Source organism: Periophthalmus magnuspinnatus, chromosome 11 (genome assembly GCF_009829125.3).
Source record: "Periophthalmus magnuspinnatus isolate fPerMag1 chromosome 11, fPerMag1.2.pri, whole genome shotgun sequence".
Taxonomy (NCBI): Eukaryota; Metazoa; Chordata; class Actinopteri; order Gobiiformes; family Gobiidae; genus Periophthalmus; species Periophthalmus magnuspinnatus.
In genome coordinates, this window is record NC_047136.2 from 22,813,097 (window position 1) to 22,839,928 (window position 26,832).

The following is a 26,832-nucleotide window of genomic DNA, read 5'->3' on the forward strand; positions in this document are numbered from 1 at the left end:
ATGGTCAAATTTCAGTTTTTAAACTAAGAATTCTTTAAGAAACAATTCTGTGATTATTATTATTATTATTACATGTTATTCATCTCTTTAGATTCAGAAAATGAAAAGGCAGTATGCAGTACAGTATAATGTTTGCAGTAGAACAAACATAACACTATAACCCACTGGTGAATAAACTGTTGATTACTTCTGCCAAAGTGAAACTCTCTCTTATTAATAGCCCTTACATTACAGTTGCATACATACAATGTGCATAATTGTATTTACATTGATTTCCATATATTCATTTATGCATTTTTTGAGCCTCCGTTCCTGGAGAAATAGCGCCCTCGTGTGGAAACCACCGAACCTGTGTTTATTCTTTGGTTTTGTAGACGCGCAAAACCAAAATATAAATTTGGAAAAATGTCAGATTTTGAGGCTCACTTTGATGATTGTTTTAGACTGAAAATAGACGCCTAAAGTAATCTGTCCAACTCAATCCCATAATGCCAAACATGGCAACCACAAATCTGGCAACACAGCGCCACCGTTCTGCAGCTGTGCGCCGTCACGTACGATAACGTAGCTGTTTACGGAAACATTTTACGTCAGCACGTGCGTTGGCTAAGTTTGCGGCGGTGGTCTCGTGTGCTGTGGATGTACGTGTGTGTGTGCATGTTTCTTCTTTGGATGAACAAACGGTGTGTTTTACGCGTCCATTTCAGTCCTGAGATGATTTCACGCCACAGCTCACGGCTCTGAGCGATGAGAAGGCTCGACACTCGCACTGGAGACGAAGGAGGGCAGGGCGACATTTTGACTAGCTAAAAGTAGCGTGAAATCAAACTAGAGCTGGGTTTGGAAACGCGCTCATGAAGTAAGCGGAGTTTTAACGTAAAGAGCGATGATTCTGCAGAGACTTCAGCCTGTAGCATGCAGAGCCGCCTGGCGCACACGGGTGAGTGTTTGGCGCAGACCCGTGTGCATACTTTATGGTTAATGTCGAAACTTTATCTAATGCATTGAACTTGGTGGTGGCTTATTATGGTAAAGTCAAACAGAGCAGCTGGGCGGGTTCCCATATCTTCCACACTTCCTCCTTCTACTGAGGTGCCCTGCGCATTTGGCACAGCCCCAAAAGGATTCTTGGAGATCTATTGCTAACTACTAATTATCCAAAGCAATACAGCTCAAAGTAGTGCTGTGTGTAGACTAAGTTTAACTGCTGTTTCATTTCAACTTTCAGAATTATGTTGTGTGTATCCAGTTTCCTTATTTATGTAAAAGACTCTCCTATACCTAGACTTTGAAATTAGAAATAATAATGCAGTATACATAACCTGACTAAGTTTATGCACACTTTTTATTTGGCAGTGAGTGCACTGAGACCACTGCTTACATGGGACCATAAAGCAGATCTGTTATTATAATACAATGTAGTTGTTTTCATGTTTTTAGTTATGTGTGTGTGTATGTATATATATATATATATATATATATATATATATATGAATTCAACATAAGTTCTCATATTTCAGTTTTGTGATTTGTTATAAAGAAAATTAAACTAAATATCAAAGTTGTTAAACAAATTATTGCTTTTGCTTCTTGATTTATAAGCTGCATTTAACTCCAAACATAAGTATAATACACCCTAAAAATCAGTATCAATTATCACACCTTTTCTTTAATATCTGAGTTGAACCATCAATTTTAGTATGTTTTTTATGTGCAAAAAATTAGATAAACAAAAAAGTCAAAGGCTCAATCTTCAAAGAAGGACCTCACTGTACCCCTTTGCATTGGCAGAGCAGTGCTCAGCATGTCGCAGCAAGGCATGTTTAAGTGTATTACTTTGTTTAAGAATTTATGAGCTGTAAACTACAGTATTGAAACAAATTTATGCCACTGACACAATAACTCTAAAACAGGATTACCCACTTTCCCCTAAAAAGAGAGATAATAGAGTTAAACATATGAGTTGCAATAAATAAATAACAGAATGAAACACTTAAGTTGTTAGTTATGTATTCAAAACTCTACTGCACTAATTTTATTGTAATCCAGAAAAATATGGTTCCCCACTAGTACCAAGAAAAATACGAGAAATATGGCAATATGACCTCAAAGATTATAGTTTCATCCATAAGTCCCTAATGGTCATTAAACACTTGTCCATCTTGGTCCATTTTCTAATTTGTCCTGTTGTTTCTTCAGGCGGTGCTGAGGCAGGAGCAGTGCCTCTTCTCCTCTGCCCCCCCACAGCCTGTGCCTCCTCTGGCTCAGACCCTGCAGAGGTACCTCCAGGCCCTGGAGCCACTGCTGCCCCCTGACGAGCTTGCACATACCCGCCGCATGGTGCACGAGTTTGGGCGTCCCGGAGGGCTGGGGTCCCAACTGCAGCAGAAACTGGAGTTTAGAGCTAAACACACCAAGAATTGGGTAAAGCAATGATCAACATAAACTCTGAAATTATTACTCTGCTAAAATAAAACACCTTGGTGCAGGTATTTAAATACTGGATAAATAATTTGATGCTTAAAGCATCACTGTATAACTTTTGAAAGGTGGCACGTCACCTTCTACGGAAATAGAAAGTTAAAACTATACTATGAAACATGGAGATGGATATATTTAATACCATACTGTGGAATATTATAGCCAAAGGATCAACATTTTGATAGAGAAGAGCAGATGGAGGCCCAGGTCAAGTAAGAATCAGATTTATGGGGATGCAAATCAGCTCAGTGTAAGGACGCCTGTTTTTCAGTGCATTCATAGTATCTAAAATGAAAAAAAAAAAAAGACTTTAGTGTATTTTTTTTCCCCCTAAAAAGTTACATGGTGGGGCTTAAATTAAATTAACATTATCCTTTTCAAAAATACACAAGACAATGAAAGTTTGGAATTTGAATATAAAGTGTCTTTAAAGATTTGCAAATGTAGTGCTTCATCCTGGTTTGGTGCCTTAATGTTATGTCCATTTTTCAGATCACAGACTGGTGGGTGCAGTGCGCGTATCTGGCCAACAGGGAGCCTCTGGCGGTTCACTCAAACCCGGCCATCTCTCTCCCCAGACGAGATTTCAATGACTGGAGGAGCCAGCTGGTGTGAGTGAGGCCTGAACATGAGCTGCCTCAGAAACTAATGTCAGGGCTATGAATAAAAGAGAGTTTCACTTTGACGGAAACAACTTAGTTACTATAACCCATAGGTCAATTTTTCTACATTTGTTCTACTGTACACCTTTTTAAGTTATGAATCTAAGGAAGTGAATTTATTGAAAATTGTATCGCACAGTGGGTCTTACTTGGTGGCAAGCGAGGTCCTGTAATACTGATTTTGTTTAATTTTGGGACAATTTTTTCATGTTTGTATCATCTCTTAGAACGGCTTAAACCATGATTGAGTCCTATTTTAGACCTGATGTAGTCCTGTTATACTTGTTTGAATCTGTTGGTTTCCAGGAAGCTACATATTTTCTTACGTGGTACTTGGTGTGAATAGTTTACTGGTAGGACATTGGTTATTTATATGCAGACTGTATAATCCCTTTGTCATCCAGGTATGATCCCGAGTAAAAAAAAAAAATCCAATTCTGTCAACTAGACAAAAAGTTGTAGAAGTGAAGACGTTTCTCTGCCCCGTTTCTTCAGTTCTGGTCAGATTATCCAGCAGTGTCCAGCAGCTGTCTGACCAGAAGAAGACAACTTTTTTAGGCTATAACTATAGAAAAGGATTTATAGTGTATTTCCCAAATTTTACTCTTAGGTGCACTATTTACGTTCTCTGGTAGAAGTCCACTTACAGTATAAATGTATGTTATGTATGTATAAAATGTTACATACTGCGCCTTTAAGTAATTATTTACATCTCTACTTTTACTTGAGTGATACAAGTACATCTTTTGCTACTGTACCAATCTCTTTGTCTTATTGTGCTACCAAAATTTTCAATATCTGTATTGTTTCTGTTTAGGTTTGCGTCCAAACTAATCGCAGCTGTCCTGGATTTCAAAGCCATGATTGACAGGTAAACTTCATAAATCATGATCAGATAGCACACAGACGCTTCACCTGTTGTTTGTGTCTGTGGCCTTTGGTCCATCTGGCTGACTCCAGTTCTTTGACTTATTCAAGTTAATCCAGGTCTAATTTTAGGCTCTCGTGCTCTTGGTAACTAAAGCTGTTGGCAGGTGTACCCTGCAGTGTAGTCCAGGGTAGCTCCAGTTTAACCCATAACCCATATATTGGTATAGTTTTGTGTTTTTATTTTATAGATGAAAACTTCTGAGTAGAGGTAGGCAATAGTTTACATGCAGGGATATAGTCTATAGACTCTAAACCAGGGGTCACCAACCCTGTGCCCGCGGGCGCCATGTCGCCCCCAAGCCCCACATGAGTCGCCCACAGACCGGTTCTAAAAATAGCAGAACTCACTAATGAGCTGCATCTAAAATTTAATTTTATTCTGTTGCTATATTTTTTTTATCACCCTTGCGTTTATATAGATTTAAAAATGACAATATCTTAAACATATGTTCATTATACGTGAAGTTTAGATAAGTTAAGGTGAACTTTGACCTACTCACTTCAAAGGTCAGTATTTTGCACGTGACAAAACCAGTGCTCCGCTCGCAAGCGCTGTGAGGATGCGCTGAATGCAGTTTCTTACTCCAAAACATGGTAGAAAATAAAGAGATCATTTTCACAACGATTTAAGACTGTAAAAGAAACCTGCGGAGCGACTGTGGTGACGGCAAAGCGGCACAATGTGGAGGGACATTTCACTATGTCTCACAAAGCTCCACACTAACTACCCACGGGGGCGCGCACTCCCCACGGGGACGCACACTATGGGCAGAACAAGCCCAGAGCTAAACGCAGCTTTGGGTAAACAACAGGCTTTTTTCACGACACCGGTGAAAAAGTCACACAACGCAACCGAGATTTATTTAAGAATATGTAAGCTTATTTTTCTTTAACATTACATAATTGGTAACTTTATGAAACATGGTGCAATGTATATTCTTTATGTTTTGTTAAAAAAGTTTGTCAATGGATAGTGAAAATGGGACACTTTTCCTATGAGATGTAGTGATGTAAGTGTCATCTGGAAATTTAACAATTACTAAGATTAGTAAAGTTAAAGTGCTAAATACTGATATCTGTTTCCCTCCTTGCTCATTGTTGATAATTATTTTGAGAAATCATTGATGTGATCAGTGTGTTGCAACATGATCAATGTGTTCACATAGATGATTATCATTTATCATTATTAATAATGTATAACTAAAGGCAAACTGAGAAAATATGTTATTTCAGAAGAGCGTCTCAAACTGGTCACCCTTCGTATGACTCAGTGCCATAAAGTAGCTCTCAGGTTAAAAAATTTGGTGACCCTTGCTCTAAACCAATGCTCACCCCATTTTGAGGATCATATATTTTGTTTTGTGTACTTATTATACTGCACGTGGTTTTGCTAAGAATCCTGCCTAGCTTTTCTTAGTTTGACAATTTTGGTGAAGTTTATAGTTTTACTTCCTGGTGGGACACAGGCAGCAGATATGATGTATGGAGATCACTACTGTCAACTGTGCTGTCATGCTTAAATAAAATAAAATATATTTAAGTATCATTTCTCTAGGTATGAAAATCAAGCACAGTTTCCACAGCAATCATCAATTCAAAACAAAGTGTTTTATCTTTTATAATTCAATATATTTTCAGTTCAATTTTATTTATATAACACATTTAAAATGCAACTTCCACTGCCCACAGGGCTTCACATAGACAACAAAAATGGTGAAAAGTTCTCAATATGCTGTATATAACCACAATTTGAAATCTGTCAATAGAGTTAATATTTCTGTGTATCACTTTATTTTTCCATGTCACAATTTTCTCAAAATAAAATGAATAACCTTCTCTTTTCTCTGTGCCTTTTTTGTTCCAGAGGCAAGTTGGCGTCAGAGCACATGCGTGGCCGTCCTCTCTGTATGGAGCTGTACCCGCTCATGTTCTCATCCTGTCGGATCCCGGGGCCCAAACACGACTCAATTGCTCACTACGGGACCTACGGGCGCTCGCGGCGCTCCCCCACACACATCACTGTAGTCCGCAACTATCAGGTCAGCACAGAGGGGACATATGCAGACATTCATACACTGCAGAAATTTACTTGTGTTCTGTTTTAATAGTGTACAACAATATATATGGGTCTTATTTTGTGAACTGTACTTTACTTGAATATACAAGGTGTAACTGTTCTGGTGGAGGGTCAGTCATCTGATTGTCTCCATGCAGATGTTATTGCTTTACCTGGAATGTGCCACAGTATACCATTAAAGCTGCATGGAAAAAAGTTACAGGTCAGATCTGTTGAGAGGCAAGCCAGCACAGTACTTTTGAGCAATAAAAGTAACTGTAATTGGATAAGTCCAAAATAAATCAGTTTATTTCCATGTTATGGAACATTTCAAGCAAAGAAATAATTCTCTATAGAGACAAGAAGTTAGAAAAATAGTTATAGTTCATCTTTAAGGGGAAGTTGATATGGGGAAAAAATTATGTTACTGTTGTCTTAAAGCCTGTGTCCTGATTTCTATTTGTCATAGATCATGTTCACGTAGTTACATGAAATTGTTTTTAGGATATACACAGTCAAAAGTTTGGACTTTCTACATGTATACATACTGAAGTCATCAAATATATGACACAAGATATATGAAATTTTGTGGTAAGAAAAAAGTTTAAATAACTCAAATGAATGTGTTTTATATTTTATATTAAAATCCTCAAAGTAGATGCCCTTTGCTTTGTCAGCAGCGCTGCAAACCCTTGGCCTTTTCTCAATGAGCTTCTTGATCAATGATTCCTTAAATGATTTTCACTTCACCACTGTATCTAGTCATCTGTATCTTGCTACGTTCATATGTGTCATTTTTAGTTTTGATTCTTTCATTGAGAAACAATGCAAAATAATCATAGATGAAATAAAGAAGAAACATGAGTGGAAAAGTGTGCAAGTGGTCCAGACTGGTGGTAGTGTATATCTGCAACTTGAAAGAGTACGCACATCACTATGATTAAAGTCACTTGTCACTCACTCAAAGCAATAACAGCAAGTGACCCTCCACCAGAAAAGTTACATAGTGCACCTTTAATGTGTTTTAACCTGGAAAACTTAAACAGGCAGATACTTGAGTATCTTTTCACTGGATGAGGAGGAGATTTACTGTGTTTATATCACTGGTTTGAAAGATTGGTTACAAACATGGCAGACTGTAATTTCCTGAGAGCAGCATGTAAGAGGTAGGAAATGCTGCAGTAATTTGAGTTGATTACTGTTGTGACACACAGCTCCTGCCCATCTGTCTACTTTATTTTCAGAACAAACTGTATTATGGGTACTCTGTTTGCCCCTATTTCCTTTTGTTTGCTCTGGTGACATACATTGTGTGCATTGTGCAAAAGTCAAGTCCAGTCTTGAAGAGCGTTAAATGTGTGAAGCAGTGAGCCTTGAGTCAAACATTTAAGACAATTGGTAGCTTAAACACTGTATATACATTTTCTTATGGATTTCCTCATGCCTGTCTACTTAATGCAAGCTCAAGTTGTAGTTGGTAGTGTTTGTCCACTGAGCTGAAGGTTGGTGGTTTGAACCCCACTCTCAACATAAACATCACTGGGAGAGCGGTCAGATTCACTGTCACTGGCAACACACTTAATCCAGTTGTCTGTGTACACTGGTGTATGAATGTGTGTGTGAATGAGAGAGTGGTTCCTTGATGTAAAGCGCTTTGAGTGCTTTGAAGGTGGAAATGTGCTGTGACCATTTACCAAATGTGACAGGAATCTTTTGAGAACATTGCCATTGATTGTATGGTATGTTTTTATGTATACTGGAACTCTGGGACAATATGGCATTGACCAAAAAGGAATGAGGCCTTTTTGTAGAAGATACTAATTTATTCTTGGTACGTTCTTAGTAAAGGACAGATTAATTTGTTCTCTGCACTAAATTTAGATTCATTTAAAGCAATATCAGGAGTTAGCAATATGCCCTAAAAACAAATATGATGATTTTTGTGTGTGCATGTTTGAGCTACAAAAACTTACACTTACACATTCAGAATCACAATCAGATCACAATTATATTTTTATCATCATATCATCCAGCATTACACTTGTATATTATGTGTTTGGTTTTTTTTTCAGTTTTTCCAGCTGGAGGTTTATAATAGTGATGGTTCAAGAATGACCGAGTCCCAGATTCATGCACAGCTTCTCCGGATCCGGTCTCAGTCCTGGAAAACCGACAAAGAGCCGATGGGGATCTTAACCAGCGAGCACCGGCACACCTGGGGAGCTGCATACAACCGCCTGCTCAGAGGTACATGGCTCTTTCAATGTAGAATCATAACAGTAAGTAAAGCACACAATAGTTCTGTTATAACTTTACAGTACTTTAACTAATTATATCAATTATGTTGGTCATTAACATTGCTTTCATAGCATCTATTGTCTTTTCTTGATGTGAAAGCGAAATTACAAAATGCCTTTTTCTTCATTCTTTAGTATAAACATTATATTCATACTTTCTTCACTGCATGGCATGGTGACTAACAGACTGGTTAGCAGAGTTCAAATTGCATATTATCAAGTTTCTGTGAAGGTTTAATCTTTTTGTGGATTCCCCTACAAGAAAAACAAATAATGAATTATTAATAAAGATAATATTAAATTAAAGACACAAGCAGCGATGATGGCCTTTGCCACCATGAACATGTCCCACCCATGCGCTCACTATTGCTCACCAATAGACTTAGTTACTGGCAAGGACAATGAAATATTGATTTAAGTTTATAGCACATTTTTGATTTGTTGTTTAGACAAAATCAACAGAGCATCAGTGCGAGCTATTGAGACCGGACTGTTCTCCCTGTGTCTGGACTCACCTGTCATGAGGATTTCAGATGAAAAGTATGTACAATTTACCTTTTAGAATTGGTGTTTTTGGCCGATAGAATAAAAAAACTGTTATGTAACCAATGAGGAAAAAATATCTGTTATGAATTATTTTTAAATATCTTATACGTGATTTTATTGGTCAGAAATAATTGAAAAACATGTATTTCTTAATTGTGACTTACCTGCTGACATCACCTGCTTGACTCCATATAGATGGATACATTTAATGCTATAGTGTGTAACATTACAGGCCGGTGGCAAACCCTTCTGTAGAAACTTCCATAGTGCAGAATATTTCCTCCTTTTTCGCTCACATGTTTGAGTCTTGTTTGTGTTCAGATATCATTGTCCGTGTGTTGACATTGGAGACTTTGAGGAAAAAGCTCAGACCCACAGAAACATAAAGAACTGTTATGATCATATGTGATGTATTTTAGTGCTGCTCATGTACTAATGCAAAAATACTGTTTATAACTCTTTTATATTTCTGTAAACTGCAGATATGCCAGTCGTAAAGCCGCCCAGGTGCTTCACGGAGGTGGGACTTTCTCAAACAGCGGAAATCGATGGTTTGATAAAACTCTTCAGGTGAGAGTCCCGCCCTCTGCTCTGCTTTGGCTTCATTAATAGTTTGTGATGATAATGTTTTTTGAGCACAACAAAAAGATCTTAAAATGCTCTGCAAAATGTATTGTTAAAAGACGATAAACATTTTGTGTAAATTATATTTTATTATCAGTATAGAAGAGGTTGTACATAGGGTTTGATTAGAAAAATAAGCTTTTGGTTGTTGTTATGCTATTGTGGTGCAAGAAATTATCTGTATTTCTGATTTCATTAAAAGGGTACTATTTAATTTTTCTTGTCTACATGGCAATGTTATTGCTTTGTCTGGAATGTTCCACAGTATGGCATTAAACTCATCTATCATCATGGGCAAGTTGCATGTCCGATCTGTGAAGAGGCTTCCCCCGTTCACAATAAGAATGCATGTTTTCTTTGTCATAAAAACACTTGCAAGTGATTTTATTTAATGTCATACTGTGGAACATTCCAGGCAATAACATCTCTAGACAAGTACAGACAAGTAGGTGACTGACTCTTCACCAGAAAAGTTACATAGTTGCATCATTCATGACAGTGTAGAATGTGACACAATATAAATTAATTATGAAATATTGGACTGTTCTTTCAGTTTGTAGTTGGTGAAGATGGGTCCTGGGGGCTGCTCTATGAACAGGCCACAGCAGAGGGCCCCCCAGTGGCCACACTGCTGCATCACATACTGGAGTACTGGTGAGAAGATACCGTGTATATTATTGATATTTTTTAAACACAAATATTTGCAAATGCTTTATTACGCTCTGTTTTTTTTTTTCATTTCTAGTGAGGGGCCAGACCCAAAGAGAGCCCCTCTGATCCCGCTGCCGATGCCCAAAAAACTTTATTTTTACATTGACCCTGAGATCAAGAGGGACATTGAACTTGCCAAACAAAATCTAGATATGTAAGAACTGTTCACTTTTCAAAATATTTCTTTACAGAACCAGACATTAAATGGCATATGTGGGCTGTACAATATTATATCATAGACAAGGCATTTCTTGTTCTTGTATACCACAAGAACAAGAAACGCCTTAAAATCACAATGCAAACAAATCAAAACATAAATAATAATAAAATCAACATTAAAAGAGTGCATAATAAAAACATTTCAGCCATATGCACAGCTCAACAACTGTTTTGAGCCTGGATTTAAAGAGGCCTGTCTCACATTTGCATCAAGATCATTCCAGATTTTAGCTGCATATAACTGAAATGCTGATTCCCCATGTTTAGTAATGACTGAGGACTTCAGGGACCGGCCACCTGCTGCTCCTGTGCCCAGAGTGTGAGATGGTTCATATGGCACTAACATGTCAGAGATGTACTTTGTGTACAAGTTTCTCCATGGCCTAGCACCAAACAGAGCAGCTTTAGAGACTATTCTCAACAGGAAACAAGTACCTGAGCACAGGACTTGTGTGCTTATACTTGAAGCTGTTTTAACGGCCTGCTCTTTGGCCTCTCCTAACGAGTGTTTACAGTAGTCTCTGTGTCTCAGTTCTCAAGTTAGTCTGGAGTTAATCAAACTGTACTTTAAAATATTGTATTCCACATAGTATTGAATATTGTTGTAGGCCTAACTCATGCTGTGCAGCTCTAGTAAAATGTAAACAAAATGCTTGGAGCAAAAGTCACCTTGAACTAACCAAAGCAGAGACTATGTTTACATACACACCAAAATCTGAGTATTATCCGATTGCTGAATCTTTAAGATCATCAAAATGAGAAGCCAACTGCAAAATCTGGTAAGTTCTCTGAGGGTCAAAGAATCAGAATCAGAAGACTTTTATTGCCATAGTCTGTGAACACAGTTCACAAACTAGGAACTTGCTTCGGTGAAAAAGTGCAACAGAAGTGAGAAGAAGTGAGATCACTCGCATCAGATTTGTTTACATTTAATGATTTAGTTTACATTTTTAAAAACAAAAACATTTCACAAAAATCTGATTTTGAGTGCATATGTAACCTGTCACGATAATGAATTTTGAAGATTGATATATATTGAATAAATATAGATGATAACCGATAACATTGAAACAAATTTATGCCACTAACACAGTAACCCAAAAGCAGATTTAAACCACAAAAAACTATTTAAAATGTACAGTATTGTTAAAAAATCAAGAGCTACAACAAATACACAGCCAAATGAAATGCTATAGTACTTAGTTTGCATCTGTAATGAGCCATAGACGTTATGGTTAGTTTATGGCTTAAATCTCATCATATAGCCAAAAAATAACCAAAACTTTTCCAGTACAGTGGTCCCTCGCTATATCGTGGTTCACCTTTCGCGGCCTTGCTGTTTTGTGGATTTTTTGGGTGCAATTTTGCATGCTTTTTTCAGTGTATGAACGTGCATTGTGTTCTGCGTCCTGATTGGCTGAGGGAGTGTAGACCATTGTCCATCAGTCTCCTCCATGCCGTGTCTCCTGTACAGTACAGAATGTGTTCAGACAAATTTATATAAATGTTGGATTGCAGTGTGACTCTGAAGTGCTGTATGTTTGCAAGTTTTCTCCCCGACAAAACCCACAATGTCGATGAAACATTCTGCACCGACAAAGGCGCCTATGAAGTTTTGAACCTTGAGAGTGTTTAAACAAGAGAGAAATGTGAGAAAATGTTAATGTCTGTGTGAGAAAAGTGTATAAAGTGTGTGGTGAGGGGTTTTACAGCTGCAAAACGTATAGAGTAATTGTAAAAAAAATAAAGCTGACTACTTTGCGGGTTATTTTTAGAATGTAACCCCGCGATAAATAAGGGACCACTGTACTGCAAAGAAAATGTTCACATGATAAATATTGAGCCCAAAAATATATTGTTCCAGCTTTCATACATTGAACTGTGAGTCAATAGTGATTATTGTAACAGGCCTACATGTAAACGAAGCCAATGTGTATAACTTGAATTAGATTTCTGACTGCTCTGTTTCCCTTTCAGACTTATAAATGACCTGGATGTGAATGTGTTCAACTTTAAGAGATTTGGGAAAGAGCTGCCCAAGAGACACAAGCTGAGTCCCAACGCCTTCATCCAGGTGGCGCTGCAGCTCGCCTACTACAGGTATTAATTTATAATACTTCATTTATAATATAATACTAATATATCAATGTTATGTTTAAGTGTGCATGAAAATTAGGGATTGTGAGTGTGGTATTAAAAATATTTGGGACCTAAATATTAGATTTAAGGTTCTGTATAGCAGCAAAATGGATTTTGGTGAGTTTTAAGTCATGTGTGAATGAAACAAACCACGCAAATGTTTTTGAGGATGTAACAACATTCTAACATGTTTGACTATCCCTTTATTCTTAGTCTGTCTACATCTGAAGAGCTCAAAATGCTCTGTTCATCCTTGTGATGTCATGCAGTGGTAGTTTTCAAGTTAACGGTTTAGCTTTTTTCCTTTAGTTCAGTAGAGATTGGCAACTCCAGGGCTGAAAATATCCAAGTGATTCTAGTAAAGATGTATGGAGTTTAAAAACACAGTGGAGCACTTCCTTAATTACCACATGACATGTTTTGTGTTTGACTACTCTGCAAATCTATAGACAGAAGGTTTATACTGAAGACTTCATGTTTCTTGCGCTTATTTTTATTTTTTATTTTTTTTTTTTACATCAGCTGTTGTGATTGTTCAGTTTCTAGGTGTTTGAGTAGTGTGTACAACATTTTTTTTTCAGTCTTGTGAGCATTTGGCAAAATTGATTTATTTTTGTTGTTCCCTCATCAGAAATATGCCTGAAGAGGTTTTATGTCATCCATACATGTTTGATTATATTTAGCCATCTCTTCCTATTCAAACCCTCTTTATGGTTAGCAGTAAGATTCTGTACAAGGATCCGCCAACAAGCCTAAATCACCCATGCTCCCACACGACAACTCTCCATAAATATAGAAAAGCATGATACGAAACTGTACACAGCAACTTGACAAACCTGATGTGATGTGCAGTCGTTTCATTAGTGGGATGCACGTCAATTGTAATGTTATAGCGCTCTGAAGGGGAAGTGAATTTGCATGGTGAGCAAAGGGAAGGGAGACGCATTTTCAAAACAATAAAAGGTAACATCGCTATCTAAATACGTCATGTTTTATGCAGTTAAAACCGTATAAAAATAAAATACCACCTCTTTAAAGTATTGGCACTCTTAGATGAGATGGTAATGCTTTCAAATTTATTTGAATGACTGTTTTTGTATTTGTTCTCCATTTTCCTATTTCAGGGTTCACAATGAGGTGTGTCCTTCCTGTGACATTGCGTCTCAAAGGATGTTCAAAGGAGGCAGGACCGAGTACATCCGATCTCCAACGAAAGAGGCTCTCACTTTTGTACTCGCCTTTGACAACCGCTCTGTGTCGGTGAGGAGAGCAGTTTTCTACAGTTTAAAACAAGTTTTTATTAATAGTAAAAACCAAATGTAAAATCTGTCAACTGGACAAAAAGTTGTAGAAGTGAAGACGTTTCGCTGCTCATCCAAGCTGATTGGATTTTACATTTGACTTTTACTGTGGATCAGACCTGGACGACTGAGGATCACACAGACAAGTTTTTATTAACTCATTATTTTGAACCGGTTCAATCAAATCTAAATTGTGTTTTTGTTGCAGAAAGAAGTAAAGCGACAGTTATTCAGAGAAGCAGTCGACGCCTATGCTGCTCTGACTGATCTGGTACTGTCTCATTTAACTGCCTATGTTTACATACACACCAAAAATCACTGTCTGATTTGTGGAGTTGTCAGATTATTAAAAAGCTATATAACTAATTGGAGTTCTTTCCGATTGTTCACACATGTGCATATTTTGAATAAGAAAATTATTCAAAAAGGGCAAACTAATATGACAAATGCAAAAATAAAACTGTTACTTGAAAAATCCACTGATTAACTGCAAAGCAGGTTATGAGCCATGTTTTCCAGTATGTAGTTGTGTGATTCATGTAGTTTTAGTTTTTAAGATACAGAATATATGGATAATAACAAAAACAAAACTTAATGCTCTACATTAAATCAAAGTCATTGTGCGTTCTTGCAGGCTCTGAAGGGACATGGCATTGACCGCCACCTGTTGGGCCTAAAGCTCCAGGCCATAGAGCAGGGCCTGAGCATCCCAAAGATGTTCATGGACACGGGCTACGGCTTCGCCACCCACTGGAAACTCCGCACGGGACAGGTACACAATACACACGAATACTCATATGAAGCACAAATATGTACTACATGTATGGGGAGTATATAGGGCAGTGTTAAAGGTGTAACTTTTCTACTTGTCTCCATGGAGATGTTATTGCTTTGCCTGGAATATTCCATAGTGTGGTATTAAATTAGCTAAAATCTAAATGGAGAGCAAGTCATTCATGTAATCACTGATAACAATCAGTGAGGACCTGCATTTGCCTTTGTATACTGCTCAATCATTAAGTGAACTTTTTTTTTTGACATTGCAAATTAGCCTTGGCTATCAATGTTATATGTTACATGTTTAATGTACGTACTTGTCCCTATCAAATAAATAAATGCCACCATCCAATTTACTGATCTGTGGAGAAGTGACCTTGCACATAGTAAATATGCATGTCCTACAAGGTGTTTTTGAGCTATAAAAACACCTGTAGAAATGCAAGACGTGTACATTTAATGCCATATACTGTAAAACATTCCAGGCTACGTCTCCATGGACACGTAGCCCAAGACAAATGGCTTTAGTTTTATAAACAATAAAAGTTTACCTTTTAAAAGCAGGTAGAGCTTTTTGGTTGTTTTTTTTTTAAACAATGCCTTTATTAGACATGGCACTGTTCAATACATTCAAACAACCATGTGATTTTTCCTTCAGCTATTTACAGCAGCTGAGAGTCATGTGATGGTTTATGTTGAGACAAACTTTGTTTCACAAAGGAAATTGCTTGGACCCAGTATCTCACACTTTACGATTTGCAAACACACTCTATGGAAATAAAAAGTTAAACATTTTCAATGGAGATCCATTTTATGCCTCTTTTTTAGCATTGTGCTCTGGAAGTTATTTTTAATTAGGTGTTTTTTGCTGTTTGAATAATAATGTTATAAATGTGTCGTCATCTTCAAATAAATAAATCTGAATCTTTTTTTCTCCAGGTTCCTGCTAACACCGACAGCGTGATATGTTTTGGGCCGCTGGTTCCCGATGGTTACGCCATTTGTTACAATCCTCAGGCCGACCACGTGCACTTCTCCATCACCGCCTTCAACTGCTGCGAGGAAACCAACGCGGAAACCATGGCGATGACTGTCAAAAACACATTATGTGATCTGCAGGAGCTACTGGAGCCCACGATTTGAGAGGAGGGAAACAACGCACATTGAAGCTACACTGCAGGGTCTGGACACGGTGCACTGTTAAAATGGGTTGAATTCAGAAAATAATAGAATCTTGAATCTAGTTGTTTTGACTAGTTTCCATTTGGTCCGATCAGGTTTACGTCTTTAATAATGTAAAGGTCTAACTTAAGAACCACTTTTTTCAATATATATTAAGCATGCAAAAATACTCAATACGATATTGAATGTTCACTCGACAATACAATACATTTGGTCTTTTTGCTGGGTTTCAGATGACATCATCACTTTCTATAGGCCAATAATATTTAATACAGATGGGGACACCTAAAATTAATATTGTTAAAAGTTTAATTTTTCTTTCTTTTAATATTCAAGGGTTTAATGTTCTAGGATCTAGTCACTTAATCAAATAACTTGGTGAAGCATTTGTGGGTTTACCTTTTAGATATCTCATGGCAAGTACAATGTAATTAAAAGGAAAACTGTCTCTTGCCTCCATCAGAGAGTTGACATCACATTATAGAAAGTGTAAACTGCTAATACGCAGAGGATTGTTTTTTTTTTTTCTAGATTTAAAAGAGGAAATTTTCATTTTGTTCTTTCTTAATTTTGTGAGACCTAAAGCATATCAGAAGCATATATCTATATCATGGCCCATGCTTTGAGATGTGTATCAAATCGTGAGAAAACCTTTCCGTTGTGTCCTTAATACAACAAATGGGGGTAGTATTGTCCATTCAACTCTGCCCATGTGTCTATTTTAGGCAGTATTATAACTTCTGGTGGCACAGGCAAGGAACTGTAAACAAAGGCACAGACGGAAATGTCCTTGGTTGAGCAGTGCCATGGATAGGTAATGTGTATTGAAATTGTAAAATAAAACCAGTTTGATATACTTTTTATGTTACACTTATAAACTAAATATATCTAGTCAAAACTACTCAAAAAATATTAATTTAAGTAATTTTAACTCATTGGATAATCTGTTTTTGCAAGTGTGCACTCATTGGCCACTATTGGAACTTCAAAGGTTTCTGCCCATTTCAGATTTTCATTAGTCACATTTTGTATAGTATCATTCAAAATCAGGTCTTTAGAAGATGTGACCAAATACTGGGAACATTTTTTAGGCTAAGTTCTCCATAAGGAAACGTGTCCCCTGTATTTGACCCATCCATAAATTGTGCTGTGGCAATCTGTCAGGGGCAGTGCAGCGTGTGGGACCCATCTCCAGATACTGTGCTGAGCCACTGATGTGGTCAATGGAATAAAATCAAAAGATAATTTTCTTAACTAATTTTGATATGCAGTCAGTATGTACAAAAAATGAATAGGTTCTTGGTGAAATTCTAACAGCTTTTTTGGCCACAAGTTTTGTATTTGAAAATGTAAAGTACTTCAATGTACTATTGAAATCTGTGCAGAGATGGTTGGACAAGATTTGAAATTATTTTGATACTTTTGTAATTTGCTAAAAAGCAGCGCGTTGTATTATTATTATTATTATTATATAATAGTGGTGCCATAGTGAATTTAAGGCTTTGGTTGGATTGAATCAGGTGCTTCTGACACTCCAGCATTATGACATTATGTATAGGTTTTACAAGATTTGTGGTGCTTTTGCTATGAAGTGTTTTGTATCGGACCAAATGCTCAAAAAAGGAAAACTATTACTAGGTTTTCATTATTCACAGTCTAGCACACACTCCTTTGCGTCTCTGCTGCTTCTCCAAGCTTTTATTTCTTTTCACATTTTCAATTCAGTTAATTTTCCTGTTATAAAACAAAATCTAAAATTGACTTAGACCTAAAATGATTCTTATACCAACACTACTACCTATGTCAATGTTTATTCTTTTGGGAGATTTCATTTGTGCTGAACCTGTGAGTTCTATTGAGAGACTAGTTTTAGGATGAGGCCAAATGTCAGCAATTATGCCATATTAAAAGCAACAATAGTGACATGCTGATCTTTAAAGTGGGGATTTGAATGTGATTTAAATGAACTAATACACAATGGTAATTATTTCATATGCCGACATTCAATCCATTCACATCTGGCCAGGATCTAGAGTTGGGAGTTCGCTTTGTTGTTTTGTTGTTTGTTTTTTTCATTTTAGCCTACATCTAAACCTGATGCAACTGGCTGTGGAAAGTTATGTTTTTTTGTTGTTTTTTTCTACAAAAAATTAATAAATACATTGAATTAATAAAACAAATCTATTTTGTTCTATCTTTCAGTTATTGCGACAGTTTTAGTGTTTGCCTGTCACAATCACAGTCTATGGTGACAATAAACTGTACAAAATTAATTTTATTCCTATTTTGGTTGTCTTGGAAACAGGAGGTGACGTCACTGCGCATGTATTACGCGTCTTTTAAAACCGGAAGAAACAAAAACAACCAAAGCAAAGCGCAGTAGATGGTTATCGCAGGTGTTTGTACGCTGTGCTTATCATTTCAAAGAGAAAGGATTGTATTTTATATATTTAAGATACCAAAAAGAAGAAGAAAAGTTGATTTTAATTACGGCGTGTGGCCTGATTTAGCCACTAACGCAATTTAATACTGTTTTGATGGGGATCTTTTAATTGTTTATCAAGGTTTTTTAGATTACATTTGACTTTTCTACTCAAAGTTACCATGAAGGGACGACGAAAGAGCAGCGGGACGAGCTGGCTGCTGTGTCCGGTGCTCGGTGCGTGTCTCCTGGCTGCAGTGGTCGCGTACAAACCGGTGGTGATCGTTCACGGGTTGTTCGACAGTTCAGGGGATTTCAAGAATTTACAGCGCTTCATCAACGCAGTAAGTGGCCCTTGAATTCAGATGACACTGTGAGAAAGTGTTACCAAACAAGCAGATGTGTCTATTAAACTCAGACGAAAAACAAACAGGATTTTAATGAGATATCTCTGAAAAGCCTTCGCGGTACACCATGTTCTTGAGTTGTTTTCATTGTTAAGAAAGATAATGGCAGTAAATGGGCTGGGTTGATGGTAAATTAATGCTTCAAAATCATGCATGTACAATAACCAGAGTAGACTATTTATGTGAGTTTTATTTTTATTTTTATGTATTTATTTATTTTTTATGTGTTGTGTAAGTGAACCGTGTAAAAAAAAAAAAGTTTTCCTCCTGCAAATTTGTATTTACATGCAGAGAGTGTGAGGTCAGTGTATGCATAACCCACATATGGCATGATAAATATCTAAACTATAATTAACTGAAGCTCCAAAACTAATATGTATTCATCCAAACCCAAAATTGTTATAAATGCTGCTGATTAGATTGTTTGTTTAAAATAAAATATATCTCTGCAGTAAAAAGTCAGTACAATTAATCCAAACATAACATATCTGACATGATGTGTTGTATTTCAAAACTGACTTTAATTGGTTGAGAATTTCCTCAAAAAATACAGCGCGGAAAAAATAAGAAGTTATTTAAAACGTTTTCCTGAAATGTAGCAGTTCTGTTTTTTACGCCTGAACCTTTGTCACAAGACTTCATTTCGAGTGATAAATTTGAGATTATATGGCAGAAACTCCTGAAAATGCTGAGCAAAAGTTTTGAGGTTTAATCTTGACTGTTGTTAGCTATGCAAGATCAGTCATGTGTAAATGATATGAGATGAGAGGAAAACCACAACACATTTCATTGATCACAGAGTAAAAGTGCTGTCATTAAAAGGCAGCCTTTGAGTTAAACTTAAATTGTAAAGAGGACATTGGAAAAAAGTAAGGTTTGCCAGTTTATGAAGCCTGTTTGTCAGCTTTTTCAAAACTCCTGCCTGCATTAACATTACAAATTATCCCAGTCACTTTAACACTTTAGTTTTATTTGCACATTTTATTTGTGTTTTCACATGCTGGTCTAGTCCCATTCTAGTGTTGGTTTAGTCCCAGTCTAGACTATAAATATGCAGCAAAATGTTTTATCATTGACAATTAAGCTGTTTTTATATAATTTCACTTTTTACATAATACAAATACTTGACTCCACTCTGTAACCATCACTTCACACTGTGTTAGCTCAGCATGCATTGTTTTCATACTTCACACAGAGATATAAACAGAGCGACCACATTGACCTTTCACAGTTTAAACATGATTGAATATACACTCGCATTATGTTAAATACAGAACACTTATTTCAGTATATTCAGAATTGTGATTTACAATGAAAACTGCATTTAGTATTGTGTTAGGATTGTCACTGTTAGGATTGTGTTGTCAAAAATCAAGAAAAATCTATTCAGGATTTGTACTAAAATCTTAAATATAATTATGTTAACTATGGTTTAGTGAAATGGACAGTCTAACCTTTCTCATGCATTTAAACAAGGACCAAATAGTGTCAAATATTAACTGAAGAATTACAGTTAAGTATTTCAGAATAGACCGTTACATGATTTTGGGGAAAAATACTTACATTTGCTATTAGATTTGCAAATCATGATTTCAAATCAGGATACAGTTCACTGTGCAAATTTAAACATGTCCAGGACCAATGGCATGTGGCTGAAGACTGACAAAAACAAGAATCTTATTTCTCATATTTTAAGAGCATGTGTTTAATCTAAACTACATAAAAAAGGACTACAGTCTATATTTTTGTTTACACTTTGTTAACAGAGTTCTGAACTTAAGACTTTACAAAGTTTATACATTATACTTGCGTCCATTCATATTGCAATTTTTGATAACTTTGCAAATGTATAAATTTTTCAACCAGAATGCATTGAAAACTTCTTGTGTTTTCAGTCTCATCCGGGGACAAATGTGACGGTGATCGACCTGTTTGACCGCAGTGCGAGTCTGGAGCCGATGTGGAAACAGGTGGAGGGATTTAAAGCAGCGATTTACCCCATAATGCAAAATGCCGCCGATGGAGTGCACTTCATCTGCTACTCTCAAGGTCTCAAGAATCAACTTGTACAATGTGCGACAGAAATAAACATATGCTCAATAAATATAATTCAAATAGTATGTTAGTACAAAATTCAAGAAGAGAACATTTAGATTTTGATGAGTAGAAAATAGAAAGTTCATAAGATGGAATATACTTCATTTTGCATATTCGAAAATTGCTGAGGTTGGATTAAAGTGAAGGGGTAATCAGTTTTTGGCGTATAGACACGCAAGATAAATCAAAAGTAAAAGACCAAACATTATAGGTCTAATTTGGAAACTTTCTAGTTTCTAAGTGAAGTGAATACACAACTCTACAATATAAATAGATGAAGTAAAGATTGGTAGATATGTTATAACACAGCCTTTACTTTGTTAGTGACCATTTCCCTTCAGATTGCAGAGTCATCCTTTCCTTTCTCTAATTAGAAGCTAATTCAGTCATGTATAATTGACAGGAGGCCTGGTTTGTCGCGGGATTCTGTCCACGTTGCCAGATCACAACGTCAACTCCTTCATCTCCCTGTCGTCTCCTCAGGCCGGACAGTACGGAGGTAGATATGATTAAAGTTTCATTATATTAAGTTATAACCCAGTGAGATGTGTGCCATGCCTCATTTATTTAACTGTGTTTTCTTTGCTCAGACACAGACTATCTGAAGTACCTGTTCCCTCAGTTTGTGAAGTCAAACCTGTATCACCTCTGCTACACCGGCTTTGGACAGAGAATCTCCATCTGTAACTACTGGAATGGTGAGAAATGCAAAGAAATATTTGGTGTACAATACTATAGAGTTGGAGGGACTGTCCCTCAGCTGGCCCGGGATCACCTTGGGGTCCCACCGGTGGAGCTGAAGGAAGTGTCTGGGGTAACGTGGGGTGATATTGAAATTTGGTGTCATGGCCAAAATAATTACGATTAACAATAATAACATGATAATGGTTAAAGTTTACTGTTTAAAAATCTTCTGGATGTAAATAATTATAATTTGAATATTATGAATAGGTTCCATATTTAAACCGCTGTTATAGTATTGTACTTTTAAGTGAAATCAACAATGAACTAGTAGAGATCATGTGTCAAGTAGGTTTTTTTCTGCACATTCTGGTGAAATAATGGCGATTATCTTTGTTCACGATTCTTACGATTATATTAAACTGCAAATCCTAGTCTGGGGTCAGGGAGAGAGAAGTCTGGGAGTCCTTGTAGACAGCTGCACCTGCGACCTGGCAATTGGATGAGTTAAACGAAATGGATGAATGGATGCTGTAGAGTTGTGTATAGACCAAATAGGCACAACTGTGGACCTAATCTTACATTCTTTTTTTTCTAAAAGAGGTTAACTGTATGAATTATCGTATTGTAAAAATAGCCTAACTCTAACCCTAACTTTTTATTTCTGGTTTGCAAACTGCTTGTCTCCATGAAGATGTTGTTTCTTTGCATGGAATGTTGCGTAATATGGCATTAGACTTATCTATCTGCTAAATAACATCTTGAAACATGCATTCTTATTATGACTTGGCCTGGGAGCGCCACCAGCTTCACAGATAGTAAAGTTTAATGCTGTAAAATGGAACTTTTCAGACAGAAAACAATAGCCTCTCCCTCGAGAAAAGCAGGTGGTGGACCTTCCTTCCCGAAAAGTTACATAGGGCACCTTTTAAAAGCTCTGTAGATTTATCATAAGCACGTGTTGTTAAATGTATTTTCTTGTTTTTAGACCCTCACCACAGAGACTTGTACGTGAACAGCAGTGATTATTTGGCTTTGCTCAACAGCGAGAGGCCGAATCCAAATGCAACAGGTCTGAAAAAAAACAAACCCATTATTTATTTATTTATTTTTTTTTATATTCACAAGTTTACACTGCAAACATGCATTAAAACTTTATCAAGACAAAACAATGAAGATAAAACATAACCTGATGGAGATGATTTGCACTTTTGCACTTGCTCAAAATGATTCACAATCCTTATATAATAATAAGTACATGTTGGAAAGGAAACCCTGTTTTTGTTTTTTGTTTTTTTGCCACAACTTTTACTGCATCTGGGCGACATCCTTCATGTTTTGGTTTAGTGATTGATTTGGTCTGGTGTAAGTGTGCCAAGAGTATCTGGTTAACCAATGATCGTGGTTATATAGATCCCAATATAATCTAAAAACCATAGTTGTGAGAAAATTAAAAGCAAAACTAACTAACATTCAATTTATACTCGATAGAATAAACCTAAATGTGACATAAATTTCATTATTTCTGTGTTTTGTCCCAGAATGGAAAAATAACTTCCTGAAGATTAAGAAGCTGGTTCTGATTGGAGGACCAGATGATGGGGTCATCACTCCCTGGCAATCGAGGTAATGATTTATTGATACTTTGCAGCAACATTACACTGGGAGAGGGTTCTGTATGCATTTCCATGGCAGAATGCTTAGCAATTACCATGGTGACACAATGCACACATTCGCTAAAACTGTCAGATACGTTTTTAGATGATCTGACATACAAAATGGATTGAAACAACACATTTTCAGGAGCCTGTGATCAATACGAGCATTAATGGTCTGTTTAGTTGTCTGATTTTTAACAAAAAGGTGAGAAACTGAAAATCTGTTGGCGTGCCTACAGTTAGCATCACACACCCAGAGAAAATTGACGATATCAGCTGCAAAATATCTATATGTCTGTCTGATAGTTCCTGGAATAAAATGTATGCCACACTATATATTCTGTTTTCTGGTAAATTTAGCCAAACTTTATATTAAATGTACTGATACAATTTTCTGTTTCTGGAATTTCATCTTTCCAGATCTTCCTAAAATGTGTGTGTTTTTACTGTACAACTTATATTGTTGGAATACGTAAAGAAATGGGAGTGAAAATGCAATCTCCCTCACTTTTATCTTCTGAAGCCGCTGTAGTTTGGGGACTTTATCTTGAAAACTAATAAAATAAAATAACTGCACTTAATTAAATGTTTGGGTCTAAAGATAAAAACAACAATATTCAAAAATCTTCTGAACAAGTGACTTGTGTTCCTTGTGTCTCACATGGATTTCCAGTTGTTCCAGTTTTATGGCTCTAATCTGTGACCTTTAAGGCGTCTCTGTCTGAATAGAAACCGTTCACTTTACGATCACGATTTAAACTGAATGACCGTCATGTGTTTTACTTTCAGTCAGTTTGGTTTCTACGACGACAACGAGACGGTGGTGGAGATGCAGAACCAAGACGTGAGTCCAAATTACACTGCAAATAAACAACACATTATACACATTAATACATCAGAGTATATAGACAAACTCTGTGACATAATCTTCACACCCAAACAATGACATTAAAAAAACTTTTAAAAAACACACAAACTATCAAATAAAAACTTTCACTGATAAATATTTATGACTCTTAAAGGTCCTATATTATGCAAAAGGGACTCTTGTGAGCTTTAAGCCATGTTATAATTCTGTTGCCTCCCCCAAAACATACCTGGAGTTGTGTTTGTCTGTTCCACCTTGTGATGTCATGAAGCAGTAGTTTTCAACTTACTCAATTACTGTACCTTTTTAGTTCAGTAAAGATGGGCAATTCCAGAGCTGAAATTATCCAAATGATTCGAAGGTGAAGGTGTATGGAGTTCAAAAACACAGTGGAGCACTTCCTGTATCACCACATGACATGACGAGATGGAACAGAGATTTCTGTTTGAGAGAAGAACTCAAAGAAGAGTGTAAATATGCAGGGTTTGTGTGTAAAACATGAATGAGTGAAACAAAACACAACTTGAGGTCTGTTTGTGATGAGGAAACAGTATAACAGATCAGAAAATAGCGTAATATAGGCCCTTTAAGGTGTGTTCATGCTTATTCTGGTTTGGTCAGTAAAGGCAAATTCAAAGGGTGCAAAGTGATGGGAGGGGCATCAGCAACTGCAACGACACATGCTCATTGACTTAAAATGCACCTGAATGATGATCATTAACAGTTCAAAAATCAAAAACCCTGGAAATAGTTTTGGATCATTTTTGTTTTATATAACAGCTGATGAACCCCCACCCAATATTAGATTAGTATTGCCAGGGGTGGGAGCAGGGGGGTGCCATCAACAGTCTTGCCTAGGGTGCCAAAAGAGTAGGTTTAGGTTCATTGCATTTCATAAAATTCATACATTGGTGTCTGTAATAGAATCCATTTACATATACAATAACAAACTGCTATTTGTTCTTTATTATTATGTGGAGGTGTCCTTGCTCAGACTATGCAGGGGGTGCAAAATCGGCATGTCCTATTATTATTATTATTATTATTATTACTATTATTATCATCAATAACTTTTTGCTTTTAGCTACTGAAACTTAATGGCATATGGCTGAATCCTCCTATTACTTGTGACGTATTCTTTGCATTCTCTCCTTATTTCAGGTGTATTTGAAAGACGTTTTTGGCCTGAAGACTCTTGGTTCCCGTGGAGATCTGATCATCTGCTCTGTCCCTGGAGTCGAACACGTTTGGTGGCATTCGAACGAGACAGTTTTCCATACCTGCATTGAAAAGTGGCTTGACTGAAAGCAATACTCGATCTATGGACTAAACACAACAAAGACCGCAGTAATGAGTCTAAACGAGGACCGTATTTTAATCAACTCTATTTGTTGACAGCTTATTTCACTTAAAAAAAAAAAACATTTTTAGATATTTATTGTAAAACTGTTAGTGCTACAACTCAAATCATCATAATATTTTTTAGTAGCGAGGTTTGAGGGAAAGCATGTCTTTGCCTTATTTTTAGCATCTAGAAAAAGCACAAATTGTTGAAGTTTAATCGGGCAAGTGCAACGCGAGTTTAGCCTTGACATTCAAATTAAAACACAAATTAAAATACATTGGTATCCTTATAAAGGGACATTAAATGGTACCAAATAGAAAGTATTTTTAAAAACTATATTGACCTCAAGTTAATTCATTCTAATGTAGAGGTTATCACTGTCATATCATTTTTTTCCTTAAAGGACTATATCTGTTTACAGATCAACAGTGATAAGTAAAAAATATTTGTGTGCCTGAAGGAACTCCTAAATTTTAATTTTTCAACAACACCTATTTTTACAAGTACTTTTTAATTGCTGATTGTTTTTTGAATATTCCCTTTAACAGACTGCTCTGGTCTTATAAGAAGGATCACAGATAAACGCATTTTGCATGCAGCTGGTGTTATTTAAACACTAGTGGACATTTCCAAATAGACTTGTTTATTTAAATTTTGAGTGTCTTTTGTCAACCATACCTCATATCTCCATAACCCGTCAGTGCCTGATGTTTCTGCATTTGTCTGATTACATGTACAGAATAGACCTAATATTACATAATGTTACATGCGTATTTTAAACCGGTGGTTCAATTGATGCAGTAGTTTTTATTTAGATTTGTCTCTTTAAATAAGCACATCAACACTTAAACATTGTATTTTCATATTCTCCATACAGTACTTTGGAGGTGTGTCAACCAGGTCCCTGTAAATCAGTAGATTCAGCCTTACATTTCTCCTCATGTCTCAGACCGAAGTGCTCTGATCGCTGCCTTCAACTGGTCAAGGATCATTCTTTACTTTTTACTTTAATCATTTTGTGGTCATATTTTTCTTGTCAAATTTCCAGAATTTAAAGGGATTTTGGTTCTTCTAAATGTTTTTTTTTTTTTTAAATCGTGACATGTATTGCACATTGTACCCGCACGTAAGTGAAAAGGGAAAAGATTGCTTTGTTTAATAATGTTTATATTGTTTTTTGTTTTTGTTTTGACTGATAATTGTAATGCTTGTAATAATGGATGTGGATGTAAGGGATTTTTTCCAATAACAAATTAACAAGCTCTTTGTAAAACACAAACAGAAACTATTTTGCTACAATTTCTGTACAATTGTACCATTTCTACAGTACAAGCGATTACGGTATCGATTTTGTCAAAACCTCAGTAAATGACAGTTTTGATCATCACACTTGTGTTGCTTGTCTAGCTGCTCATATTGGTATACTATT

General features: G+C 36.4%; 2 protein-coding genes across 2 annotated transcripts; both read left to right on the forward strand.

Annotated features, from left to right (window-relative positions):
• The first annotated feature begins 575 nt into the window (after positions 1-575).
• Positions 576-18,098, forward strand: cratb (carnitine O-acetyltransferase b). Its single transcript, XM_033975222.2, has 15 exons — positions 576-940; positions 2,200-2,424; positions 2,974-3,092; positions 3,961-4,014; positions 5,938-6,112; positions 8,202-8,376; positions 8,876-8,966; positions 9,455-9,542; positions 10,150-10,250; positions 10,342-10,461; positions 12,504-12,626; positions 13,790-13,925; positions 14,175-14,237; positions 14,601-14,738; positions 15,683-18,098. The coding sequence occupies exons 1-15, from the start codon at positions 887-889 to the stop codon at positions 15,884-15,886; spliced, it is 1,866 nt and encodes a 621-aa protein (XP_033831113.1). The 5' UTR covers positions 576-886; the 3' UTR covers positions 15,887-18,098.
• Positions 18,099-18,250: 152 nt separating this feature from the next.
• ppt2b (palmitoyl-protein thioesterase 2b) lies at positions 18,251-26,790 on the forward strand. The gene is made up of 8 exons (XM_033975029.2): positions 18,251-18,691; positions 20,650-20,803; positions 21,255-21,350; positions 21,442-21,549; positions 22,521-22,604; positions 23,074-23,158; positions 23,980-24,034; positions 25,220-26,790. Exons 1-8 carry the CDS (start codon positions 18,530-18,532, stop codon positions 25,361-25,363), a joined length of 888 nt encoding a protein of 295 aa, XP_033830920.1. The 5' UTR covers positions 18,251-18,529; the 3' UTR covers positions 25,364-26,790.
• The last annotated feature ends 42 nt before the right edge of the window (positions 26,791-26,832 follow it).

What these genes read in the sequence shown, in the direction of transcription:
- cratb (XM_033975222.2), top strand. Translation starts at nt 887, where the DNA reads ATGATTCTGCAGAGACTTCAGCCTGTAGCATGCAGAGCCGCCTGGCGC. An exon ending in GAGCCGCCTGGCGCACACGG is followed by an intron (nt 941 to 2,199) that starts GTGAGTGTTTGG and finishes TTGTTTCTTCAG; the next exon opens with GCGGTGCTGAGGCAGGAGCA. An exon ending in CTGTAGTCCGCAACTATCAG is followed by an intron (nt 6,113 to 8,201) that starts GTCAGCACAGAG and finishes TTTTTTTTTCAG; the next exon opens with TTTTTCCAGCTGGAGGTTTA.
- ppt2b (XM_033975029.2), top strand. Translation starts at nt 18,530, where the DNA reads ATGAAGGGACGACGAAAGAGCAGCGGGACGAGCTGGCTGCTGTGTCCG. An exon ending in CTTCATCTGCTACTCTCAAG is followed by an intron (nt 20,804 to 21,254) that starts GTCTCAAGAATC and finishes TATAATTGACAG; the next exon opens with GAGGCCTGGTTTGTCGCGGG. An exon ending in TGGAGATGCAGAACCAAGAC is followed by an intron (nt 24,035 to 25,219) that starts GTGAGTCCAAAT and finishes TCCTTATTTCAG; the next exon opens with GTGTATTTGAAAGACGTTTT.